The 22,305-nt window shown below is 39.0% G+C and overlaps 2 protein-coding genes across 8 annotated transcripts in view; one reads left to right on the top strand and one right to left on the bottom strand.

Moving 5' to 3' along the window:
• The window catches only part of PPIL3 (peptidylprolyl isomerase (cyclophilin)-like 3), a 12,842-nt gene extending 7,877 nt beyond the window's left edge, over window positions 1-4,965 (bottom strand). The window contains exons 1-5 of one of the 2 annotated variants that reach the window (XM_012726774.1): window positions 4,913-4,965; window positions 3,805-3,884; window positions 2,596-2,670; window positions 794-887; window positions 380-447 (exon numbers count right to left, since the gene is read on the bottom strand). In XM_012726774.1, the coding sequence (XP_012582228.1) occupies window positions 380-447; window positions 794-887; window positions 2,596-2,670; window positions 3,805-3,807 (240 nt within the window). In that variant the 5' untranslated portion in view covers window positions 3,808-3,884; window positions 4,913-4,965. The other variant, XM_012726770.1, reaches the window with a different exon arrangement.
• Window positions 4,966-4,971: 6 nt separating this feature from the next.
• NIF3L1 (NIF3 NGG1 interacting factor 3-like 1 (S. cerevisiae)) overlaps window positions 4,972-22,305 on the top strand; it is a 31,583-nt gene continuing 14,249 nt past the window's right edge. The window contains exons 1-7 of one of the 6 annotated variants that reach the window (XM_012726750.1): window positions 4,972-5,005; window positions 7,957-8,417; window positions 9,530-9,692; window positions 11,842-11,968; window positions 14,622-14,760; window positions 16,291-16,374; window positions 19,067-21,837. In XM_012726750.1, coding sequence (XP_012582204.1) covers window positions 7,982-8,417; window positions 9,530-9,692; window positions 11,842-11,968; window positions 14,622-14,760; window positions 16,291-16,374; window positions 19,067-19,251 — 1,134 coding nt within the window. In that variant the 5' untranslated portion in view covers window positions 4,972-5,005; window positions 7,957-7,981 and the 3' untranslated portion in view covers window positions 19,252-21,837. The other 5 variants (XM_012726758.1, XM_004674395.2, XM_012726755.1 and 2 more) reach the window with 5 other exon arrangements.

Genomic DNA, 22,305 nt, shown 5'->3' with positions numbered 1-22,305 from the left:
AGTTCTTATATGTATAAATAAAAATAAATCCTAAAAATAAAAAATTCAAACATCTAACAGATGATAAAAGCTGGAAATTGGTAATAGGCAATATGACAAACAATCTACTCTAAAAAAGGGCCAATGATTCATGTCATTCAATATGAATTTTTCAGCCTAAACTCATTTAATATCAAGATCCATGTGACAGTGAAATTCCAGTACCTATTTTAAGCCAGAATGGTCACTTATATTTTCTATTATATTATTTATAAAAACTTCAGAAAAGTATACTTATTTAGTAATAATGTTAACTTGTATTTCTCTTTCTCTAATTTAGTGTTAATATTTCCAATTATAAACAGGCAGTAAGAAAAAAATTCTGAAGCTGGGTACATACCTTGAGATATTCACTATATTCATCCTCAAACTTCTTGCCCCAGATACTGCTACCTCCTCTTCCTGTCCCTATATCACAAGACATCAAAACAAAGATCTAAGTTGAAAAAGGTACTATTTTTGAAAACTTATGGGCTAGTTTATCATACAACTCTTTATATACAAATAGAATGTAATATATTCTTACTTCCCAAAATTTAACTTGAGACCAAAAAAATAAAATCTCTCTACAAAAAACAAGACTTCATATTCAATGTTTCAGTGTTTTTCAATTTTAGGATTAAGAGCTTAATTTTTTTTTTGTTATGGTAAGGTAGCCTAGTCATAAGAATGCTACAAGGTTTTATTTTTCTCTTCTTCGCCTTTCCCACTTTTTTCTATACATAACTCCCAAGATGTTAATGGAATAACTCACCTGTTGGATCTCCAGTTTGAACCATAAAACCCTTGATATTTCTATGAAATATACAGCCATTGTAGTAATTACTGGCACAAAGAGCCAAAAAATTCTGGAGAGTAAAAATAATGATTGAGAAATGATATAGCAAAACACATGAAAGAAAAAAATAAAAAATGTAAATTACTGAAAACTGTAGGCATATATTTAAACTGACTTTTAAATATTACTTTGGGATGCCCTCACTGGTGGCACAAGGGGTTAAAGCATAGCACTATGAAGCTATCTGTAGCCACTGCAGTACCAGCTCGATCCCTCACCAGGAAGCTGACCCACATGGCGGAGCAGACCTCTCCTGTCTCACCCTCTGCTCCCCTCAGCAGTGTATTTCAGTCCATCTGCTTGTTCTGTTCCCCACTCTGTCTCTGGTGAAGCCTCTCACCCACTGGACCTCTGGCCTATACCCCCAATTCTTATGTGAATAAATAAATAAATCTTTAAAAATAAATAAATAAATATCACTTTGGACAATGTAATTTCCCTGCCTATAACCCTTAAAGGCATCCTCCTTTTTGAGATAAAACACAAAATCCTGAACAGTCTAACAAGTCCTGATGACCTGGCCTACCCCTTTTTCACATAGTAATAACCCTTCCCTGTTGCTTGTTAAATTAACCTCATCGACCTCCTGAAAATTCATCCAAAGAGGCAGGTTTTCCCACCTTGGTGCCTTTGTACTTGCTGTTTGTATACCTGGAATTTATTTTTTTTTATCTTTTTACATTGAAAGAACTTATTACCTTTCATATTCAGTTTAAGTAACTCCTTCTTAGCTAGGCCTGCCTTCACTCTTTCTTTTAAATAATGCCTTCTCCATTATTCTCTATCTCAACACTTTATTGACTTCAAGGCTTGTTTGTTTTCCAAAGATTGATTTATTTATGCATAAAAGAACTGGGGTATAGGCCAGAAGTATAGGTGAGAGGATTTACCACAGACAGAGTGGAGAGCAGAACTGACTGAAATTCACTGCTGAGGGGAACAGTGGTGCAACAGGAGAGGTATGTTGTGCCATATGGGTCAGTTCCCTGGCTGGGGATCGAATTTATGCCACAGTAGCTGGTGGTAAGAGATTGATAGCACTGACTTTAACCCCCGAGCCGCCAGGGAGGTCGTCCTTCAGGGTTTTATCATCCTCTAGAATTACTTTTTTCTCAAAAATGAATCCCTATTCTTTATAGAGAATATAAGCTCCAGGAATCACAAGTAACATATCATACTCATCACTATATTCCCAGGTCCTGGCAAGAGCTAGCTTTTCATAAATAATTGTTGAAGAAAGAATGTATATATATATACATAGTTGATTCTTCTTTCTATTCTTGTCATTTTGGGGTAAGATTATTATGCATAGAAGAACTGGGGAGCAGGCCAGAAGTGCAAGGCAGGCAAGGGGAGAGGGTTCACCAGAGACAGAGTGGGGAGCAGAATAGGCAGAGTTACTGAAATACACTGCTGAGGGGAGCAGCAGGCGAGACAGGAGAGGTCTGCTACACCATGTTGGTCAGCTCTCTGGCGGGGGATCAAACCCAGGTTGAAGCAGCTGCAGATAGCTTCATAGTGCTGCACTTTAACCTCTTGCACTACCAGGGAGGGCCCTTCAACTCTTTCTTTGACCCACCTTTGACATCAGCAAAGGCAAGTAGAAATTAATCTAGAAATTATGATTATAGTTTTTCTTCTTGGTTAGATGATTCACTTTCAAAATGATTATCCTATTGCATTAACTCTTTTTTTTATAGGTACATAATGACACTCACCTCACATGTTCTTGGTGTCCTCTCACAGAAGACTTCTATTTTAATATCTCCTACATCTGTATGCAAAGTGACTGACTAAAAAGGAAAGAGGATGTGACAACAAATAATATTTTTTCAGGTGACTTATGTACTATATTATTTTCTTGACTATATATTAAAGATGACTCTCTGAATAACACAGAAACAGATGAATAAATAGTTTCAGAAATGACCTGTCCAGACAGCAGCTCTGAAAGGTAAATTGTACTTCTTCAAAATTTGTTTCAGTATAAAAAAACTCCAGAAGATAAATACAAATATTAAGGTAAAATGGTATCAATGCTGAAAGTTGTGGAGCAAGTATCATGATAGAAATAATTAAGTTCAAAACTTTCATCAACAAAATTAAAAATGACACTAGTATTGTTGATTTTAATGATAAATCACAAACATTATTGACACTTAGTGAAATATAGCCCAAAAAAAGCCTTTTTTAAAGAGAACAAATGTAAAAATGATCCTTTTTCTAGATATTATTTACTATAAATGTGCAAAGGTAGTCATGGTACAACTTATGGTTTTGCATTTTGTTTGTTTAGTTTAGTCTGTTGTGTTGGTAGTTTGCATGTTCCTTGTAGTGCATTCCAGGGAGGAAAAAACCTATTCTGAGTCTTTCTTTTTCTCTTCTCTTCTTATAAGAGTATCCCGCAGTCAGAGTATAGCCAGTAGAAGAAAGAGGGCAGAAATATGTCTGTGTTGAGTGGGCAGGGCATTTTCATTGCTCTTGCTTTACTTCAAGTTCTAGCTGCCTGCATTAGATCCAGAACAAAAGGATCCAATTAAAATTACCACACGTAGTGATGTGCAATGGAGGAGTGATTCTATGCCAGTGAATCACATACAAGGTTGTAACCAATGTTACTGAAATTAAAAAAAGAAAATTATTTTTAACTAACAGAACTGACTATACATTTCTACTCCAAATCTCCCTTCCTAGTCAGCAATCTTTTCCATGATGTAAATTTTGAGTATTTTAAGTGAAACAAATAATGAAGTGATAAGTAATTTTGCTTATTTTTGGTTTTGTTTAGAATCATTTTACACAGTAAGCTTCTAATGCTTATCATTTCTCTGTCTTGTCATTGAAACGTCCATGCAGTTGTTCCCCTTGATAGAATTTCTACAATTATTTATAATGAAAAACAGTCACAAGAATTTTATATAACTTACCATTTTCCTTCAGGATGGCTTCAGGAAATAATTATTTAATTTCTCAGAGTCTCATAAAGTTCAAGAACGAGTTTCTATTACTAAAAGAAAAAAGAATTGGTTGCTTTTCCTCTTTTAATTCACACATTCATCTTTACTGCATATTTAAAAGACATGATCGTGAATAGCACCCCCAAGCAATAATTTGGTTATAGAAGTGATGAGATCCATTGCAGCACTATTTATAATAGGTAAGGCTTGGAAATAACCCAAATGCCCCAAAATAGATGACTGGATCAAGATGTGGTACATATGCACAATGGCATACAATTCAGCAATATTAAGATAAGCTAATGCCATTGGAAGCAATATGGATGGAATTAGAAGGGATTATGCTTAGTGAAGGAAGTCAGAAAAATATCAGCGGAGGAATATAAGGAAACTATTAAAAAATCAATACAACAAAACTATTATAAATAAGCAGACAGCTATAATTCAGAGACATTCTGCATGGGCGGTTCATTTCCATCTGGGGTCTAGACACTATTTGCTCTCTGCTTAGAATGCTTCTACTGAAACACGTGTGCGTCCAATCGCCTCACTCGTAAGTCTGCTCAAAAATCAGCTCTCACTGACCTGATAACTAGTACCATCTAAACCTGCCTTATTTCCTTTTCCATAGAATTTACCACTGACATACTATGTACTTTCCTAATTTATTAAGTCTGTCGTTCAACGCCCCTTCCGCCCAGAATGATGACTTGAAGTAGTAGTCCAAGAGCTCTGGATCAATAAACCTTGCCCCATACTTACTTAACCCCTTCGGCTAGCACAGCTGCTATTAAAGCCCCAGACGAGCCCCCGACTCAAAGTTCGAAATATAGTTTCTTTGGGTCACCGGAAGTCGTGCGCGGGTCCCATTAGACAAACGCCTCTCATATGCTCTCTCCTACACCCGCCTATCTCAAACCTAAAGCACTAGAACGAGGGAGACAATGTAGTTCGCCCTCATTCGGAACACTTCTGACAGCGCCGGGGAGCTCTTTCAACTATAAGACTGGGACCAGCGCCGCTACCAGCAGCGATCTCTGACAGCTCTACAAACGCCGCGCGCCGCAGTAAAACCTACTTCCGGCCGCCGCCTCCGCCCCGGCACATTTCATCTGAGCCGAGACCTTCCGCGCAGGACCGGAAGTTACGCAAAGGGTCGTTCCCAGAACTGGTGAGTTTTGCGATTTAAATTCTCGCGTGGGTAGCTGGGTCGCTGGTTCGAACTAGCGGTGATGTTTTGTGGGTACCAGACCCACCGAAGGAGATGCTAGAGGGGCCAAAAACGGGCCGTACGAGAGCTGTGGCACTAGGAGGCGGGGTTCTGGCTCAAAGACTCACTGACCGAGCGGCCCGGACTTCCGTTGTTGCAGAAGGCCTGAAGTGGGTCTGAAATGAGGGATCGATGGGGCCACCTAAGGGGGTGAGGCTTGCCGTGAAGTGTACCCTATGAGTGTCACTTAGCGATGACGCCGTGCTGACTCTAGGTCCACCACTGCGCCCAGCTTTACGTGGAAATCTCTCAGCTGCCCTCAGCTGAGCGCTGTGGAGGGAAGGAAACTGCAAGATTAAGTCGGTCCCTTTCGGAGCTGTGGCTTCGGGAAGCGTCTGTTTTTTCGTGCGGCGCACTTACCCACCTGCTACATTCCTCCCTACAATTGTTTTTTGTGGCTTCAAGTTAAGCAGTTTCGCAGTTTGCTGATCTGAGAAATAGAAGGCGTCCTCCCTTCTCCAATTTCCAAGGACTAAGACGTGAGAATAAATAACTCATAATTGGTGTGATCGCCCACCGGAGCTTCATGTTCACTTTTGTGCTGGCCAGATTTACAGGAGTCTGGAGAATGGAGTAGTTAGGATATGAACTGTGGCGGGTAGAAGTGGTGGAGGGGGCCCTCCCTGGTACCGCAACCGGTTAAATCACAGCACAGTGAGCTACCATAGCCACTGCAGCACGTGTTCCATCCCCGGCCAGGGAGCTGACCCACATGGTGTGGCAGACCTCTCCTGGCCCACCCCCTGCTCCCCTCAGCAGTATACGCCAGCAGATATGCCTGCTCTGGTCCCCACTCTGGTGAATCCTCTCAGCATACTACTGCACACCTCTGGCCTGTACCCCAGTCCTGTGTACATAAATATTTTTTTAAAGGAAGTGGTGGAGGACCATTAGATGATCTTCCAAAATCGTAGGTTTTGTGAATTTTGGGAGGGTCCATATCACTTCATGTGTCCAATAGCATCTACATCTCTCTCCTATTAAGTATTTTCGCTGTAGAAATGTTGAAAATAATTGCTTTTAGTGTCATTATGTTTCGTGACATTTACAATTAGCTGTTTCTCCTGTTTAATCGTGCATACTATGAAATACTTTTTTTCAAAAACAAAAAATGCTCATAGATGGTAAATATAAGAATGGAGTTGACAGTGGTGCATCTGGTATTCAAGTTAATATTTTCTGATTTTGTAATTTTCATATTTTGGAGCTAACCATTATTCCCGCCTCCCATTCTCCTACCTGCTGGCTTTTTGGGCCAGGCTTTCTATATTCTTGGATGTAAAAGTGGCCTAAAAGACTGAAACTGGGCAAAGTGGGCCTCATCTTCACCTCCCCAGCACCTTGAGCCTTTGTTGAGCAGATGTTGATTGCGGGACCTTTTCCTGCCTGACCCTGCCCATACAGAGTGAGCCACCTGTCAAAGGTTTTGATATAACAAAAATTAAACTGAATTACTGGCGTAATAAAGTTTGTTGTGCATCCACCTAAAAGAAAGTTTGCTAACCGGGAGTATTCAAACTGAAAGGTGCAATGAGACTCAAGAGACACATTGTTACAAAAACAGTTTATGTATTGAGAACACAGTGACTATTCCTTGCAATGATTGGTTATAGTATTAGAATTTTCTTGGGCATTGATTAGTTGTTACCTCACCAATTTTGGGAACCATTCTGGTGTGGGTTTGTTTGGTATGAATTGCAGAGGCTAAGTCAGTAATAACCCTAGTCAAATTAGTCTTGCAAAGTAAGCTACTTTTTTAAAAAAAAAATTTTATACTTTGAAAGGACATACTTTTTGGGAAAAGGAGGGGGAAAAAAAGACAGTGTCACAGACACAGATGAACAGTCTTGGGATGACAGCTGCATTTTGCCTGTATAGAAATTGTTCAGATCCAAAGTAAGCTAAATTACACTTAGAATGACTAAGCTGGTTAGAATTTTCAAGACTGGCCTTTTTTTTTTTTTTTTTAAGATTCATTTATTATTTATGTATACAGAACTGGGTGGGGTACAGGGCAGAGTTGCAGGGTTGGTGAGAGGCTTCACCAGAGACAGAGTGGGGAGCAGAACAGGCAGATCGAGGAATTGCACTGCTGAGGGGAGCAGCAGGCGGGTCAGAAGAGGTCTGCTGTGCCATGTGGATCAGTTCCAGGGCAGGGATTGAACTTGCTAGCTTCACGGTGCTGAGCTTTAACTCATTACACCAATGAGTTAAAGGCTCATAATTCTGGCTACTGGTAAAGTACTTTTTTTTTGTTTGGTTTTTTTTTTTGATAAATCACTTTTTAATGCTGATGTATACCAACCTAACTTCAAATTTGCAGTAGCCATTTAGTGCTGGCTTACATTGGTCATGCTGAGATACATGAAAGGTAGTTCCTTTTCTCTGTAGCCTTAGCAGACTGGGTGAGATAGACAAATAGAAATATAACATTACAAGAGTAAGGGAGGTTAGTGAGCATGAGGGAGAAACACTGAAAAGAAAGATTTGTTATGAGGAAGTAGAGACTTGGAAGACTAATATTTTGAGAAATGGAAAAGGGAAGAGGGTGATTGAAGCACAGGTGGGAGAACAAGAAAAGGCAGGGGTGCAGGAGGTGTGGGGAAGGATGTGCAAGGCTTGTGCTAAGTGACTTACATGGTAATCCAGCTGCTCCTCAGGATGGCCTGAGGCATGTTATAGTATCTCCAACTTGTAGATGGTAAAAAAAGCTTAGGTTGGCTAAATGACAGCTAAGATTAGTGCTGCTAAGTGGCAGACCCATGGATGTGTGACAGCTTTTTGCCGGTATGCTTTGCTGCCTCAGAGGTCTGGCCTAACATCCACTTGTGTACCATTTTCTGTTTTAATAGATACTCAGTTTGACCTGACTTCTGTATGTTGTCATCTCGTGTACACCTGGTCCCCGCTAAAGTCCAACTTGCCCATTCCCTGATCTGCAGTTCTTCCCGTTCCTTCATGGATTTGAAGGCCCTTCTTTCTTCCTTGAATGACTTTGCATCCCTGTCATTTGCTGAGAGTTGGGACAATGTTGGATTACTGGTGGAGCCAAGCCCACCACACACTGTCAGCACACTCTTCCTGACAAATGATTTGACTGAGGAGGTAATGAAGGAGGCATTGCAGAAGAAAGCAGATCTCATTCTTTCCTACCATCCACCTATTTTCCGACCCCTGAAACGCATAACCTGGAAAACCTGGAAGGAGCGCCTGGTGATCCAGGCTCTGGAGAACAGAGTAGGCATCTACTCTCCTCACACAGCCTATGATGCTGCACCCCAGGGAGTCAACAGCTGGTTGGCTAAAGGGCTTGGTGAGATGCTTCTTGTTCTTGATTATTTTATTCACAAATGCTTTGAATTTTTAGACTGTCTTTCCAATAGTTTTAATTGTTTTAGGTGAGGGAGCAGCATGTTTAATTTTATATAATTTTAAAAATAGTGTTGAAGTCTGGCAATTAGATTATATTTGGGAAAATGAATTTGTTAAAATAATATAATAGTTTATTTTTACATTATTTTGTGCCTTTTTCCATCTCAGTTGTAATTCCCATGGGCTTCCCATTACCAAATCACCCTTGTGCCATCATCATAGTCCCGTGCACTCCCCCTTACCCCCATTTTTTATCCCATTCCCCACTCCACCCCTATAAAATGTCTCTGGTATATAGTTGCTCATGATTATTATTATTTTCTCCCCTTGTCCTTTATACCCCTATTACAAGTGAAATCATCTGGTAGGAAAAATGAAATTTTTATCCTTAATGAGAAAGTGCATAGATGTCTTCATTGCTGGACTGAGCTTCATCATTCCTCATGTGACATAGTGCCTACTCCAGAAATGCTATTCAATTAAGTTGAAAGTTCAGGCCTCTCCAGAATATATTTTATCTGTCAATTAAATAGACTTCATCATGCTTACTGGATAGAACACTTAACTTGTGCCAAGCATAGTGAAGGAATTTGTGTGTGTTTTACCTTTATTCTTAGTAAGTCTCTTTAGATTACTTACTCATTTCAGGCTGAAGGTACTATGATCATCTCATTGGATTGATGTGGTCAAGTAGATTTTGAGTTTTTGCAGTCTGAATCATGGTTTACATAAGTAAGTGTAACAAGCTGTCAAAATACTATATAACATCTAAAAATCCACGAGTCATTCCATCTTGTCCAAGTTTTTGTGATGTTTAAGGGTCTTCTGGAAAGTAATTCTGAAAATAAATGTTATTTTGTGTGTCCATACTAGATTGTGGGGATTGTTGGATGAATATTTAAGGTATATGTATGTGTGTGCATGCCATAGAAACAAATGAGACTGAATCTTTAAAAAAATCCTCATTTAAGTTTTACCCATATAGTTTATCTTTGTAGTCTTAAAAATATGTCCGCAAAAACTCCCCCCCCCCCCCCCCAATTTTTTTCTTAGGAGTTTGCACCTCCAGGCCTATACATCCATCCAAAGCTCCCAACTGCCCCACGGAAGGAACTCACAGAGTAGAATTCAATGTTAACCACACCCAAGACCTGGACAAAGTCATTTCTGCAGTGAAAGGAATTGCAGGTGTTTCTGTCACTTCTTTTTCTGCTAGGTATGATATATTTTTATCCTTCTGTGTGAATTTATCTTTTAAGGATCTACTTTGAAAATACTGTAATCCAGCTATTCCCAAGTTTGAAAACAAACCTCTCATGGACAGGTTTGCAAAGCAGCATTCTTCTCATTTGCACATGGGTCCTTGAGAATTGTGGGATCTTTCCAAAACAGTAACATGATGTGTAATACATACTGTTTTTCATGTGTGAGGGAGTATATAAAAAAATATTTCTAATTTCCTGGTTATGTTGAAAGCTTGTTTCTACATTAGGCTATATGAATAAACCCTAGGGATATACTGATAACAGGTTTACTTTCATCAGTTCCCAGCAACCCAGTGATCCCCAATCACTTTGAAAGAAAAATACATTAATGTGTCTCAATGGTCAATTGTTTTGTTATTTACATCAGAGGTATTCAAATCTCTTAGAGATTTTCTTTTATGCTAATTTACCCGATTACCTATCAAAGCAACATGAAAGGTAAGTTTCACAAAGCTGAGGCTTAATAATTGCTTAAAAAAGTAATGATTGGGGCCTCCCTGGTGGGGTAGGGGATTAAGTGTCAGCACTATGAAGCTGTCGATAACCACTGCAGCATGAGACTGATCCGTGGCCAGCAATGGACAGCATGACCCACGTGGTGCAGCAGACCGCTCTATTCTTATTCGCTGCTCCCCTCAGCTATATATTTCATCAGATCTTCCTGTTCTGCTTCCTAATTTGTCTTTAGTGAATCCTCTCACCCTGCACTTCTGGCCTGCACTGTAGTCCTTGTATGCATAAATAAATAAAAATAAATCTTTTTTTTAAATGTAAGGATTAATGACTTTTTAATAAAAGGGAATGCTCAGATTACACCAAAAATAACTCTGTAATGAATGGTTTTAAATATTATAGTAAAATCATTGCAAATGTCTTAGAATAGTACTGGGAAGTTTCAAGAATCATTAAGAAAAAATATTTATACATCTTTGCATATATTCCCATCATGGTTAGTTTTACTATGTAAATACCGAAAATGGGAGAAAATTATATAAAGCTTTAGCAGTTAGCTACTACAAAAGTCCTCCATGTTCCCGCTACTCTGTCTTTATGTCTACAATTCAAGTTGTCTTTTCCTTTGTTTTCAGAGAAGTGGGTATCTATCCAAACTCCTGTAGGGAAATGAAGCTATGCATAGTTTTGTTTTGTCCATTGTTTTCCTAACTAAGTTGTATTTCTGATTTTGCCTTTTTTACATATGAAGATGACTTAGTATCTTTATATAGGTATAAGAGGTATGACTGCTGTGTAATGTTTGATGGGCTGTATTTTCTTTAAGCATCCCTCTAGAAAGTTCTGATTCTAGTTTTTCCATATTACAGACAATAGCTGGGGTTTACTCTTAACTGGAATCCAGGCTTTATTTGTTCTCCTTTTCAGAGCTCTGCAGGTGATAGTAATGTTAACAGCTACAACTTCAGATTTTTGTTTCTATAACTACATTAGAATTTATGGTTGTATACAAAACTTTCTTGATAGCAATCTTTGTGAAGAAGCTGTAGGCCATTACTTCTCAGAATGTAACACAAGAATGCCCCTGCATCATTGTTAATATGGTGCTTCTGAAAATTCATATTTTGGGCTTTTATACTAAATCTATGTCATTAAAATAGGGTTTGCCTTAGAGTCTGTCCAGGAGTTAATGATATCTGACTTGTCTAGAGCTTTTAAAACAATCAGTTTACCAAACCCATTCATAAATATTTTGTTTCACTGGGTCTGTAGGTCATTTTAAGAAACTAGTAGGAGACGATTACTAGGATTCTAGAACAATGGTTTCAAAATGAGGTCCCTGGACCAGCAATGTTAGCATCATCTAGAATTTGTTAGAATGGCAAATTATCACACCCACCCAGACCTAATGAATCAGACACATGGGGACAGGGAATGGAACATTAATGTGTGTTTGTTTAATAAATCTATTAGTCCATTTTAAGAAGTGATGTTGAGGCATGCTAAAATTTGAGAAAACTATTCCACAAAAATTGATTGGTTTTGGATTAAATTCTCAATTCTATACAAATCCACTGCAGGAGGTTTTCACACTATGGATTATTCAAATACATTTTGTTTATATTTATCAAATGACTGTCTTTCTAGGACTGATGATGAAGAACAAACACGAATTAGTCTGAATTGTAGTCAGCAGGCTTTGATTCAGGTGGTAGATTTCCTTTCCCAGAACACACAGCTTTATCAGAAGACTGAAATTCTGTCACTAGAGAAGGTAATAAATATGTAATATTACTTTGTATTCTTGTTGGGCAAATTAATTTGACTTGTTATATCATTGACTATTAACTGTTTCCTAAGGAAGCACAAAGTGATGAGGAGGAAATAGACCTTAAAAAATGCATTGAGAGACCCTCTCTGGAGGCACAGCGGGTTAAAGCACAGCACTAAGAAGCTAAAGCCACTTCTGCATGAGTTCGATCCCCGCCTGCTAAGGAGGTGACCACATGGCACAGCAGACCTCTCCTGGCCTGCCCGCTGCTCTCCTCAGCAGTGTACTTCATCAGTCGGCCTGTTCTGCTCCCTACTGTGCCTCTGGTGAATCCATTCACTGTGCCTGCATTTCTGGCCTGTACCCCAGTACTGTATGCACAAATAAAATAAATCTTAAAAAAATAAAATAATTAAAAAAAATGCATTGAGAAAGGGAGATATTCCTAGGGTACAAAATTATTGGAACATGTCTCAGTGTATTTGGGCTGCCGCAGCAAAATGCGAGATGAGTAGCTTAGAAACAACAGATACTTGTTTTTCACAGTTCTTTCAGCTAAAAATCCAAAGATCTTAGTACTGGCAGACTCAGAGTGGTTTCTGATGAGACCTGCTTCCTGGACCTGTATCCTCATCTGGTGGAAATGCTAGGTCTCTGGACTCTTTTATAAAGCACTAGTTCTACTTATTTGGGTCCTTCCCTCATGACTCAAGCAGCTACTAAAGACCTTACCTCCTTGTAACATCTTTGGTGTTTAGAATTTAACATGTGGGGCCTCCCTGGTGGCACAAAGGTTATATCTCAGCACTATAATGCTATGGGCTGCCACTGCAGCACTATATGAATCCCTGCCCAGGAGCTGACCCACACCAACCCACGTGGCACAGCAGACCTCTCCTGTCTCACCAGCTGCTCGCCTCAGCAGTGTATCTCAGTAGATCTGCCTGTTTTGCCCTATATTCTGTCTCTGGTGAATTCTCTCATCCCCTGTACCTCTAGCCTACACCTCAGTTCTTGCATGCATAAGTAAATAAATCTTTAAAAAAAAAAAAAAAAAAAAAACCAAAACCCTCATTTCCATCTTTTCTGGGTACAAGTATGTCAAATTCTATACATAAAAATATTGACTTACCTCCCACCTATTCATTCCTTTAAATAATAGTTTTCTTTTTTTATTTCTTTGGTAGCATTATCTATTTTAATTTCCAACTTTCTACAATTCTTCCCTTGGTCCTGTAAATTCAAGCCATGTGGATTTTGCCACCCAGTCTCTAAAATATTTGTCCTCTATTCTGCTACCACAGTAGTTGAGCTTCATCTTTCCTCTTTGGGATATGAGTTATCTCCTAAGCAAACATCTCCAGGAGACAAAGCTCTTCGTGACTGGCTGTGGCACCAGCTATACTGTCTGCTTTTGGATCTGCCCTTGGTGTGCTCTCACCTCTTTGCACCTTCTGGATTTCAAGATCTAAGTCTTCATAAAATCTTCCATTCTACGTCCTTCAAATACTCCCCTTTCCTAATCCCATTCCTTCATGCTCCCATAAAGATAGCACTTACAGGCCCTCCCTGGTGGCACAACAGGTTAAAAACACAACACTATGAAGTTATCACAGCCACTGCAGCATGGGTTCGATCCCCAGCCAGGGGGCTGACCCACATGGCGCAGCAGACCACTTACCTCCCTACTGCATATTTCAGTAGCATATTTCAGTGGATCTGCCTTTTCTGCTCCCCACTCTGTCTGTGGTGAATCCTTGCACCCCTCTGCACCTCTGGCCTACATGCCAGTTCTTGTATGCATAAATAAGTATTTTTTAAAAATAGCACTTACATTGAGTTTAAACACCTTTTATTGTGATTTTATTATTTTTTTAATTAAAAGATTTACTTACAGGGCCCTCCCTGGTGGCGCAGCGGGTTAAAGTACTGCACTGAGAAGCTAAAGCCACTTCCGCATGAGTTCGATTCCCGCCTGCCCCGGAGGTGACCACATGGTGTGGCAGACCTCTCCTGACCCACCCGCTGCTCCCCTCAGCAGTGTACTTCGTCGATCTGCCTGTTCTGCTCCCCACTCTGTCTCTGGTGAAGCCTCCCACCGCCCCGAGCCTCTGGCCTGTACCCCAGTTCTGTATGCATAAATAAATAAATCTTTAAAAAAAAAAAAAAAAGATTTACTTACATATGCTTACAGAACTATGGTACAGGCCAGAAATGTGGTGGGTGAGAGGGTTCACCAGAGACAGAATGCGAAGCAGAACAGGCAGACTGATGAAGTACACTGCTGAGGGGAGCAGCGGGCGGGCCAGGAGAGGTCTGCTGAGCCATGTAGGTCACCTCCCTGGCCAAAGATTGAATTTGTGCTGCAGTGGATTTGGAGAGCTTCATAATGCTGTGCTTTAACCCACTACGCCACCGGGGGCGGGGGGGCCCTTATTGTGATTTATTTAATCAGCTGCCTTCCCAGAAGACTCTGAGTTTCTTAAAGTGAGAGAAATGTTTTTGTCAGATTTACATCCCCAAACTTTAGCTCAGAGCTTGCTGTAAGACATTCACAGTGTGCGTGTTTTATTGATCTCAGTATTTGCTCATTGTTCTATAGATTTGTTTTCTTGTACTGAGTATGGACTGTTTCTAAATTTCTGTATCTCTTCAGCCCATGCTTCTGCACACTGGAATGGGACGGTTATGCACACTGGATGAATCTGTCTCCTTGGCGTCCATGATTGAGCGAGTCAAAAGGCACCTAAAACTCTCTCATATTCGCCTTGCTCTTGGGGCAGGGAGGACCTTAGGTAAATATATTCCTTTTATTGTTCAGTAAATCTACTGATAACATTGGGCAGAAGTTGAAAGACTTGGTTGTGTTCAATTATGTGATAGAAGGCATATTAGCAGCTCATGAGAGGTGACTGGTTTGCTTCATCCATAAAGGTGGGTAGATTATGCTATGCTACATAGTTCATTGGCTCAAACAAGATTCCTCAGTCATTTCTGTGTTCGTCTCAAATCAGCACAGGTAGCCTGTTAACTATAGAGTGGTTGCTGCTGCTGGGAGAATATGGGGGGAGCTTTAGGCTATCAGTTGAATGTTCTGACCTGGGAATGATGCATGCTACTTCTGTTCAGCTCACCATCCAGAACAGTCACATGCCTAATACAGCAGTGAAGTGACCCACTGCACTTTGAGTCTTGTAGCTACTGTCTTGGCTTTACATTTTGGCTTCTTCTAGTACTTGTGGGAACAGAAGGAGTGAGCAAAACATTTGCTAGATTTTTACAGTGAACCTGACACTGAATGGAGTGTCCTACGCATTGAGTCTCCAATACAAAGGCAATGAACAGAGTGTAATTATTGTGAGTGTGATTTTGAACACCTCAGGTTCTAATTTACCCGTCTTATTTGCTGCACAACTTTGACAAGTTACATAACCTCTCTATGTCCTGGTTACCTCATCTGTAAAAACTGCAATAATAGTAAAACCTATCAGTGATATGATAGCATAATCCATATGATATCAAATGGATAGTATACCCAGATGGGCACGGTGACTGGCACACATTAAATACTAGCTGCTGTGCCTAGATATGTGGTAGGTATTCCTATTCTATAGGTAAAAAAAAATTTTTTTTTTGAGGTTCAGAGAGAGGAATAACGTATTTAAAAGTCCACATTAAATCAAACAACTCATGGGAGTTAGTTTGCAAAGAAAATGGATAACATGGTGGGATTTCCCTTCTGATCTGACTCCACACAAAGTCGCTCTTTTGAAGTACTATTAACGAAGTCATGATAAATGAAGTATCCATTCTAGAAATTGTAAGTACTAAAGGATATTAAATATAAGCAGAACAGAAACCTAAGTGCTAAGTGCTTACTGTATTTTGGCTTAACAGTTATTTTATCATTCAGAGAATCTTCTTTTAGGATAAATATATTAAAAAATGGGTCAAATCTATTCATAGAATTTCTCTTAACACTTTTAGTTCTCAGCTGGCTTCCTCACTTAAGACTAGAAATAATACTGCTGGCCTCCGCCTGCTGCCTGTTACCTGACAGCATTGCGATGGAGCCAGCTGTGGCTCAGCTCTGCGCAGTGGCCTTGGCTGGGCTAGTGTTGCTGCTGCATCCAGAGAATGGCGGCCTGCACAATACCAGAGGAATCCTTTTGCCTATATGAAGACAATGTTTTGTTATTTTTTTTAATTTAGTAAGCAAAAAATACTATACACTAGTGATGAGACCAGGGGTGAAATCTGTACTACATTTAGGATTCTTGGTACAAATTTTAAAGTATTGGTCTCCTGTTTCCTCTTTCCTGAAGAGTCCCAAGTCAAAGTCGTGGCCTTGTGTGCTGGTTCTGGGAGCAGTGTTCTTCAGGGAGTAGAGGCCGACTTGTACCTCACAGGTAGGGCAGCTCTTGGATCCTTTTTCTAGCCCCCCTCCATGGAGGGGAGGAGGTGTGAGGGCGTGAGAGAGAGAGAGAGAGAGAGAGAGAGAGAGAGAGAGAGAGAGAGAGTGTGTGTGTGTTTGTCCTTTCCCAAACATTGTTTATTTTATACAAGTTAGAAATGTAGCACATTTAGGATAATAACTGGCACATATAGATGGCTCTGATGTTTTTGGAACCTGACATAACAGGAACTGTACCAGAATTGGAGATAGTTATTATTAGCCTACTTTAAAAAAAAACAACAACAACACTGATGCTCAGATTTATTTAATTCCTAAGCATTTCAGATCTACTGAAATACACTGCTGAGAGGAGCAACAGACGAGACAGCAGAGGCCTCCTTGTCTCTCCATTACTGTGGTTCCTCTGCCTCCCACACCCATACTTGACTGATCTAGCAGAGCAGGCTGCTGCACTGAAACATTGTCACATCCAGAAATACAGAAATATACATGACCATTATCTCTTTTTATCATTACAAAGATGTAATTTTTCCTAATCCTCAAACTTGTAGCAGATTAAAATAAACTTTCAATATATAGATGTGACATATATTTTACTTCATAGTAACTATTTTAAAATTAATTGTAACATTTTACTTTGAAGGAATTTCAGACGTAGAAAAGTTGCAAAAATAGCAAAGTGAATGTCTGCGTGCCTTTTCCCTGGATTACTGATGGTTGTCTTACCAGATTTGTGTATTCCTTCCCTCTCCACAGTCGGCACTCCGAATCACTTCCATAGCCCTGGCTCTGGGTTCCTTCAACCAGCCTGGAATTCAAACACATAGTAGTTAGGCCTCTGCTGGTTGCCTTGTACTGAACTATCTACGTACTTTATTTTCCTTGTCATTATTCCCCAAATAATGTAACTGTTTACATTATAGTAGATACTGTAAGTAACTTAGACATGATTTAAAGCATGTGAGAGAATGTACTTAGGTTATATGCAATTACACCATTTTATATAGGGACTTCAGCATCCTCATACTTTATTATCTAAAGAGGTCCAGGAATTTTTTCCCCTTGGATACCAAGGTGTGTATGTTTGTGCAAATGTAAATACATATATTTTTATGGGCCGCCCCCCAAAATCATTTTGTAATCATAGACCTTTTACGCCTAAATACATCAGCTTAAATCTCCTAAAAACAGAACATTCTCTTATATAACCATGGAAAAATGACCAAATTTAGGAATTGTTAAAATACTTGATAATGTAGCCTATATATTTTCAATTGACCAGAACTTGTAGCATGCATTTTCTGGTTTACATGTAGTTCACGATCACATGCTGCGTCTGGAATAGAGACCATTTGCTTTGTGGTATGGCTTCCAATTTGGGTGTCTGTTTCCTCATAATTTTTATAAATGAATGTACATAAGATAAATTCATGCAGTTCCAAAATATTAAATGCCTTCCTATGTTCTTACCTGGGGAAATAGAAAACATCCTACCTGGACTAACTTTATGTGTCACTGACCTGTGAGGCATCGCTTTGAATGTAACTTCAGCCACCAGCTAAAGGACCAAGTTATTGCCACTGTTGGCTCTCGGTACCCTTTCAGCTTGACTGGCATGGGGTCTTTTAAGGGTAATGTCCTGGAGAGACCAGCAGGTGGGGCACTTGCTCCGTAAAAGTGGTTCTCCTTCCTCCTCACTGGACATTCCATCAGCTTTTTCTTTCATGCTTTTGGCTATTATTACAGGGTCTTCAGAGATTTCACCCTTTCATGCTGTTTCCAGCCAATGCATTTGTCATAGTCTGGGCAGTCAGATTTCTCCCTAAAGCAAGGCTTCCAACCAACTCTAGTTACCTAGAGTCTTTTTCTCCTTTTACGAGATTGGTATTTTAAGTGACTTGAATAAAAGTGACCTGAAATGACACATATTGGGAGGGTAAAGATTGAAAATTTCTTAGGGGAAATTTTTTTTCTAAGAATCTTTGTTCCCTTAATTTTTTATGCCTTTATGTCTCTACTAATTTCAAAATTATACTTTTTATGAACAAGCCAAATTGTGCAGTGTATTTTTGCTGTTATTAGAAGCCATCAGTTTCACAAATGGTGCTTAAAAATAATTCTAAACAGTTGAGTTTTCCCAAGTCACAAAAGATAATTGTCTAAGTCAAAGGAACTTACCTTGTATTTAACTTAGATACCTTTAAGCTCACTTTATCCTTGTGAATTAGGCTAGGGTTGATGCTAAATTTTGGTGCTCACAAAGCATAAAGGAGTCTTCCAAAATTATACTTAGAATTGTCTCAAAGGATGTTATTTAATACTTTCATAAGAGACTTTCTGAAAGCCCCATTACTTACCAGTGGCTAGTTATTGTATTGTGGAACCATTGTTTGAATGGGCTTTTATAGGGCTCCTTCTGGCATTATTAGAGATTGTGTATGTGGGGTTGGATACCTGTTTTCAGTGCCAAGGACAAAGAATTGAGAATTCTTAGTGGAATGGTCTGTTTCCTCTTAAATTGGAGGATATGCAAAAACCTGCATATGACTTTCTAGATGTACAGGGAAAGTTCTGCAGTTTTATACTTGCTTCATACAGAATGCACAAACTTGGTATTTCTGCTGTTATGGTCAACATTCTACAGATTCTAACATAACACTTATTTTCTATTTTTTTGTTGGCAGGTGAGATGTCCCATCACGATGTTCTGGATGCTGCTTCCAAAGGGATAAATGTCATCCTCTGTGAACATAGTAACACTGAACGAGGCTTTCTTTCTGATCTTCGAGATATGCTGGGCACTTACTTGGAGAATAAGGTTGATATTATCCTGTCAGAAACAGACAAGGACCCTCTTCGTGTGGTATAACGCATACAGGAAGAAAGGATGACAGTCCAGAAATAACTTGGCTCCCACCCTGAATGCATGACATGACTCGGTCGCGCTGGGATCCTTCTCAGTGTCTCAGAATGTGTCTCTGCACATTCTGACCAGCGTAGCACATACAGGCTTAAAGCTGAACTTACAGTGTTAAAAACCAGTGATGCCATAAGCAAGAATACACGTTACCATCTAACTTGTTAATCTGCTTCACTAAATGTTTAGTGGTTAAGTAAAAGCCTTAACCACCACTAAAGAAAAATACTCACTATAAAGAATAAGGCTGTATTATAGAAAGTACATATTCTTCATAAACTAGAGGAAAGATCAATTTAAAGTTGCTTTATTTAACATTCTTGGGAAGTAACTCAAGTGATCCTTTCCTTAATTTGAGATGGATTTGTCATTTTAAGTCTGACCTTTGGTTAGTTTAAAAATTTCAAACTAGAACATTTATTTCTAGGTAGTAGCCTGTGTGATTAAGTTCTCTTTGTATATTTCTTTTCCTAGATCACTAATTTTCTACTTAAATTTCAAAATCAGGATTTAAAAAAAAAAAAAGATAAATGGTCATCATTCACTTTATGATTCACCTCTAACTCATCTGTAATTTTTACTAGCGATATATTAAGATGGTTAGCTTTCAGAATACTAGTAATAGCTTGTACATTGTTAGTTTTATGCTGTGCACTGTACCAGCTACTTTTATAAATATAAAACCCTTATAAATAAGTAAATAGGTATTATTCCCATCTTACAAATGAGGAAACAAATTCAGTTAGGACACAAATTCAGATAATCTGGCTTCAGAGCCTACGTTAAGCACTTCTTAATAAATACCTTGATGAGAAAACTGATAAAAGTACAGAAGAAATTCTGAAGGAAAATAAATTCATTTTGTGATTCTTCTCTTTATGGTATAAAGAAGTTTTTTTTATGCCTTTGTACATATTTCCAGTTTCTCTGCTGAACATTACTTTGGTAATAGTAAAAGCAAATTCTTTAAAATACTCTCTAAAATGAGAAAGCATAGAATTTTACATTTCTTTCATATGACTCTTTTTCTATCAACCTTATGCCCTAGGGTTTGGGATCTTAACTTACATATTACTCTTGATGGGTCACCTATAACTGATTCATTGTAGAAATATTTGGATTATGCTCAGTAAAATAAGTCAGAAGAAAGAAAAGTATTGAATGGTTTCACTTATAGGATGAATTTAAGACAACCAAATAAGATGGGGGAAAAGATATTTTTATTATAGTACAAACCAAAAAAATACAAGTAAAAACCAGAGAGGCCTTACAGCAGAGGGGGACAGAGAAGGATCAGGAGGGAGGAATGTGGGGGCTACAGGGGTGATGGGAGGGGAAGGGAAGAAGTAAACATTGTCATAAAATGAATAATGTAAATAGATATATCCAGCAGAACTATGCCTTACAAAATGCTTCCGAGCATTTCTTTTGGAAGACGAGCCAAGAAAGGTGAGGGGGAAAGCAGCAGTGTCAGAAGCCAAAAAGTAGGAAGCTTCTATCAGTGATGACCACACTAGAGAAAATGAGATAGCACAGACTGTCTCAGTGACATCTGCTGTAGTTAATTTGCCTTCTGTGGACTGGACACACAAACAGGACAAATGTTTTGGTGATGAAGGCAATAAACGCTTGACTCTGCTCAGGATATGCAGAGGGCTTACAGGGAAGGCTTTCTGTGAAGGGATGGAATTCCCTCAAGTGGGCCAGCTTGAACAGATAACACTAACTAAAGGAACAGCATGATGGTACCTTGAAAAAGTTCAACTAATTATCAGTGGAAATAAGGAATCAGGAGAGATGAGGTCAGAGATGTTCCTGAAGAAATAGGCCGGGGTAGGAGACTATCAAGAACATTAGTTATTTGATCAGCTGTGACTTATGATAGCAATAAAGATTTCCTAGAGCTGAAGGTTGTGAATTAATTCTAATTCCTTGGCATCACAGTTCCAGAAAGGGTTAGTAGACATATTTATTCCCAATGAGTTTTTTTTTAAAGAATGACACTGTTGTAATAAATATTGGCATACAAGCCAACTTTATAAGTAAAAATATCCCCAAATCACTGAGAAGGTTTTTATTTCCACTTGTAATGTTTTCTGAGCTATTTTGAGTCATTGGCTGCATATTTGTATGTCATTGCATTTCAACTTTTTTATGCATAAGAACATCTAGAGACCTAAGAGAAACATTAATGCTGATGCTAGAGTAGGCAGGGCCCAGGTATTTCTAAGCTTCCAAGAAATGCTGTTGCTGCTGTTTTTTAAGGAGTACAGTTTGGGTAGCAAAAGTAAATATGGTGACCTACATACCTGCGAAGGATTGTGTCCAATGTGATAAATGCCAGAAATGTTGTTTCAAAAATCTGAGAACAAGCTTTGTATTTACATTAAAAGCCATATTTTCCATAATAATAGTACTTCAAATTTACATCACTCTACACGTTAAGGATACTGTAATTGTTAATAAAACCTCTCATTTTTAAAAATTTTTTTTATTTATGCATACAGAAATGGGGTACAGGCCAGAGGTGCAGGGGCGGCGAGAGGATCCACCAGAGACAAAGTGGTGCGCAGAACAGGCAGATTGATGAAATACACTGCTGAGGGGAGCAGCAGAAGAGACAGGAGAGGCCTGCTACTTAGCTGCACAGTGCAGCACTCCAACCTGCTGTGCTGCCAGAGAGGGCCCTGTATCTCATTTTTATATCTTCACAATTTCTGTCTAGCAAAGAGCCTTCTAAATAAGTGCATTAAAATAGTTTAATAGTTTTTAAAAAATCAAAATATGGAGACTTTCCTAAATAATTATAAAAAGCTGAAACAGTTATTTATATATCATGTGTGATAAAGCACTCTATCAAGACACTTATCTCAGACAACTACTCTGGACTAAGCTGGAGGTGTAAACTCACCAATTGGAATGAAGGAAAATACAGTCTGTACAGAACTTCAGGCTTCATTTGTGTCAGCTGTGGGTAAAAAGACTTTATTAGTCTTACTAGAAACT

The sequence above is a fragment of the Condylura cristata genome, unplaced genomic scaffold (genome assembly GCF_000260355.1).
Source record: "Condylura cristata isolate star-nosed mole 26May11 unplaced genomic scaffold, ConCri1.0 scaffold00002, whole genome shotgun sequence".
Taxonomy (NCBI): domain Eukaryota; kingdom Metazoa; phylum Chordata; class Mammalia; order Eulipotyphla; family Talpidae; genus Condylura; species Condylura cristata.
This window is presented reverse-complemented; position numbering and strand designations above follow the sequence as displayed.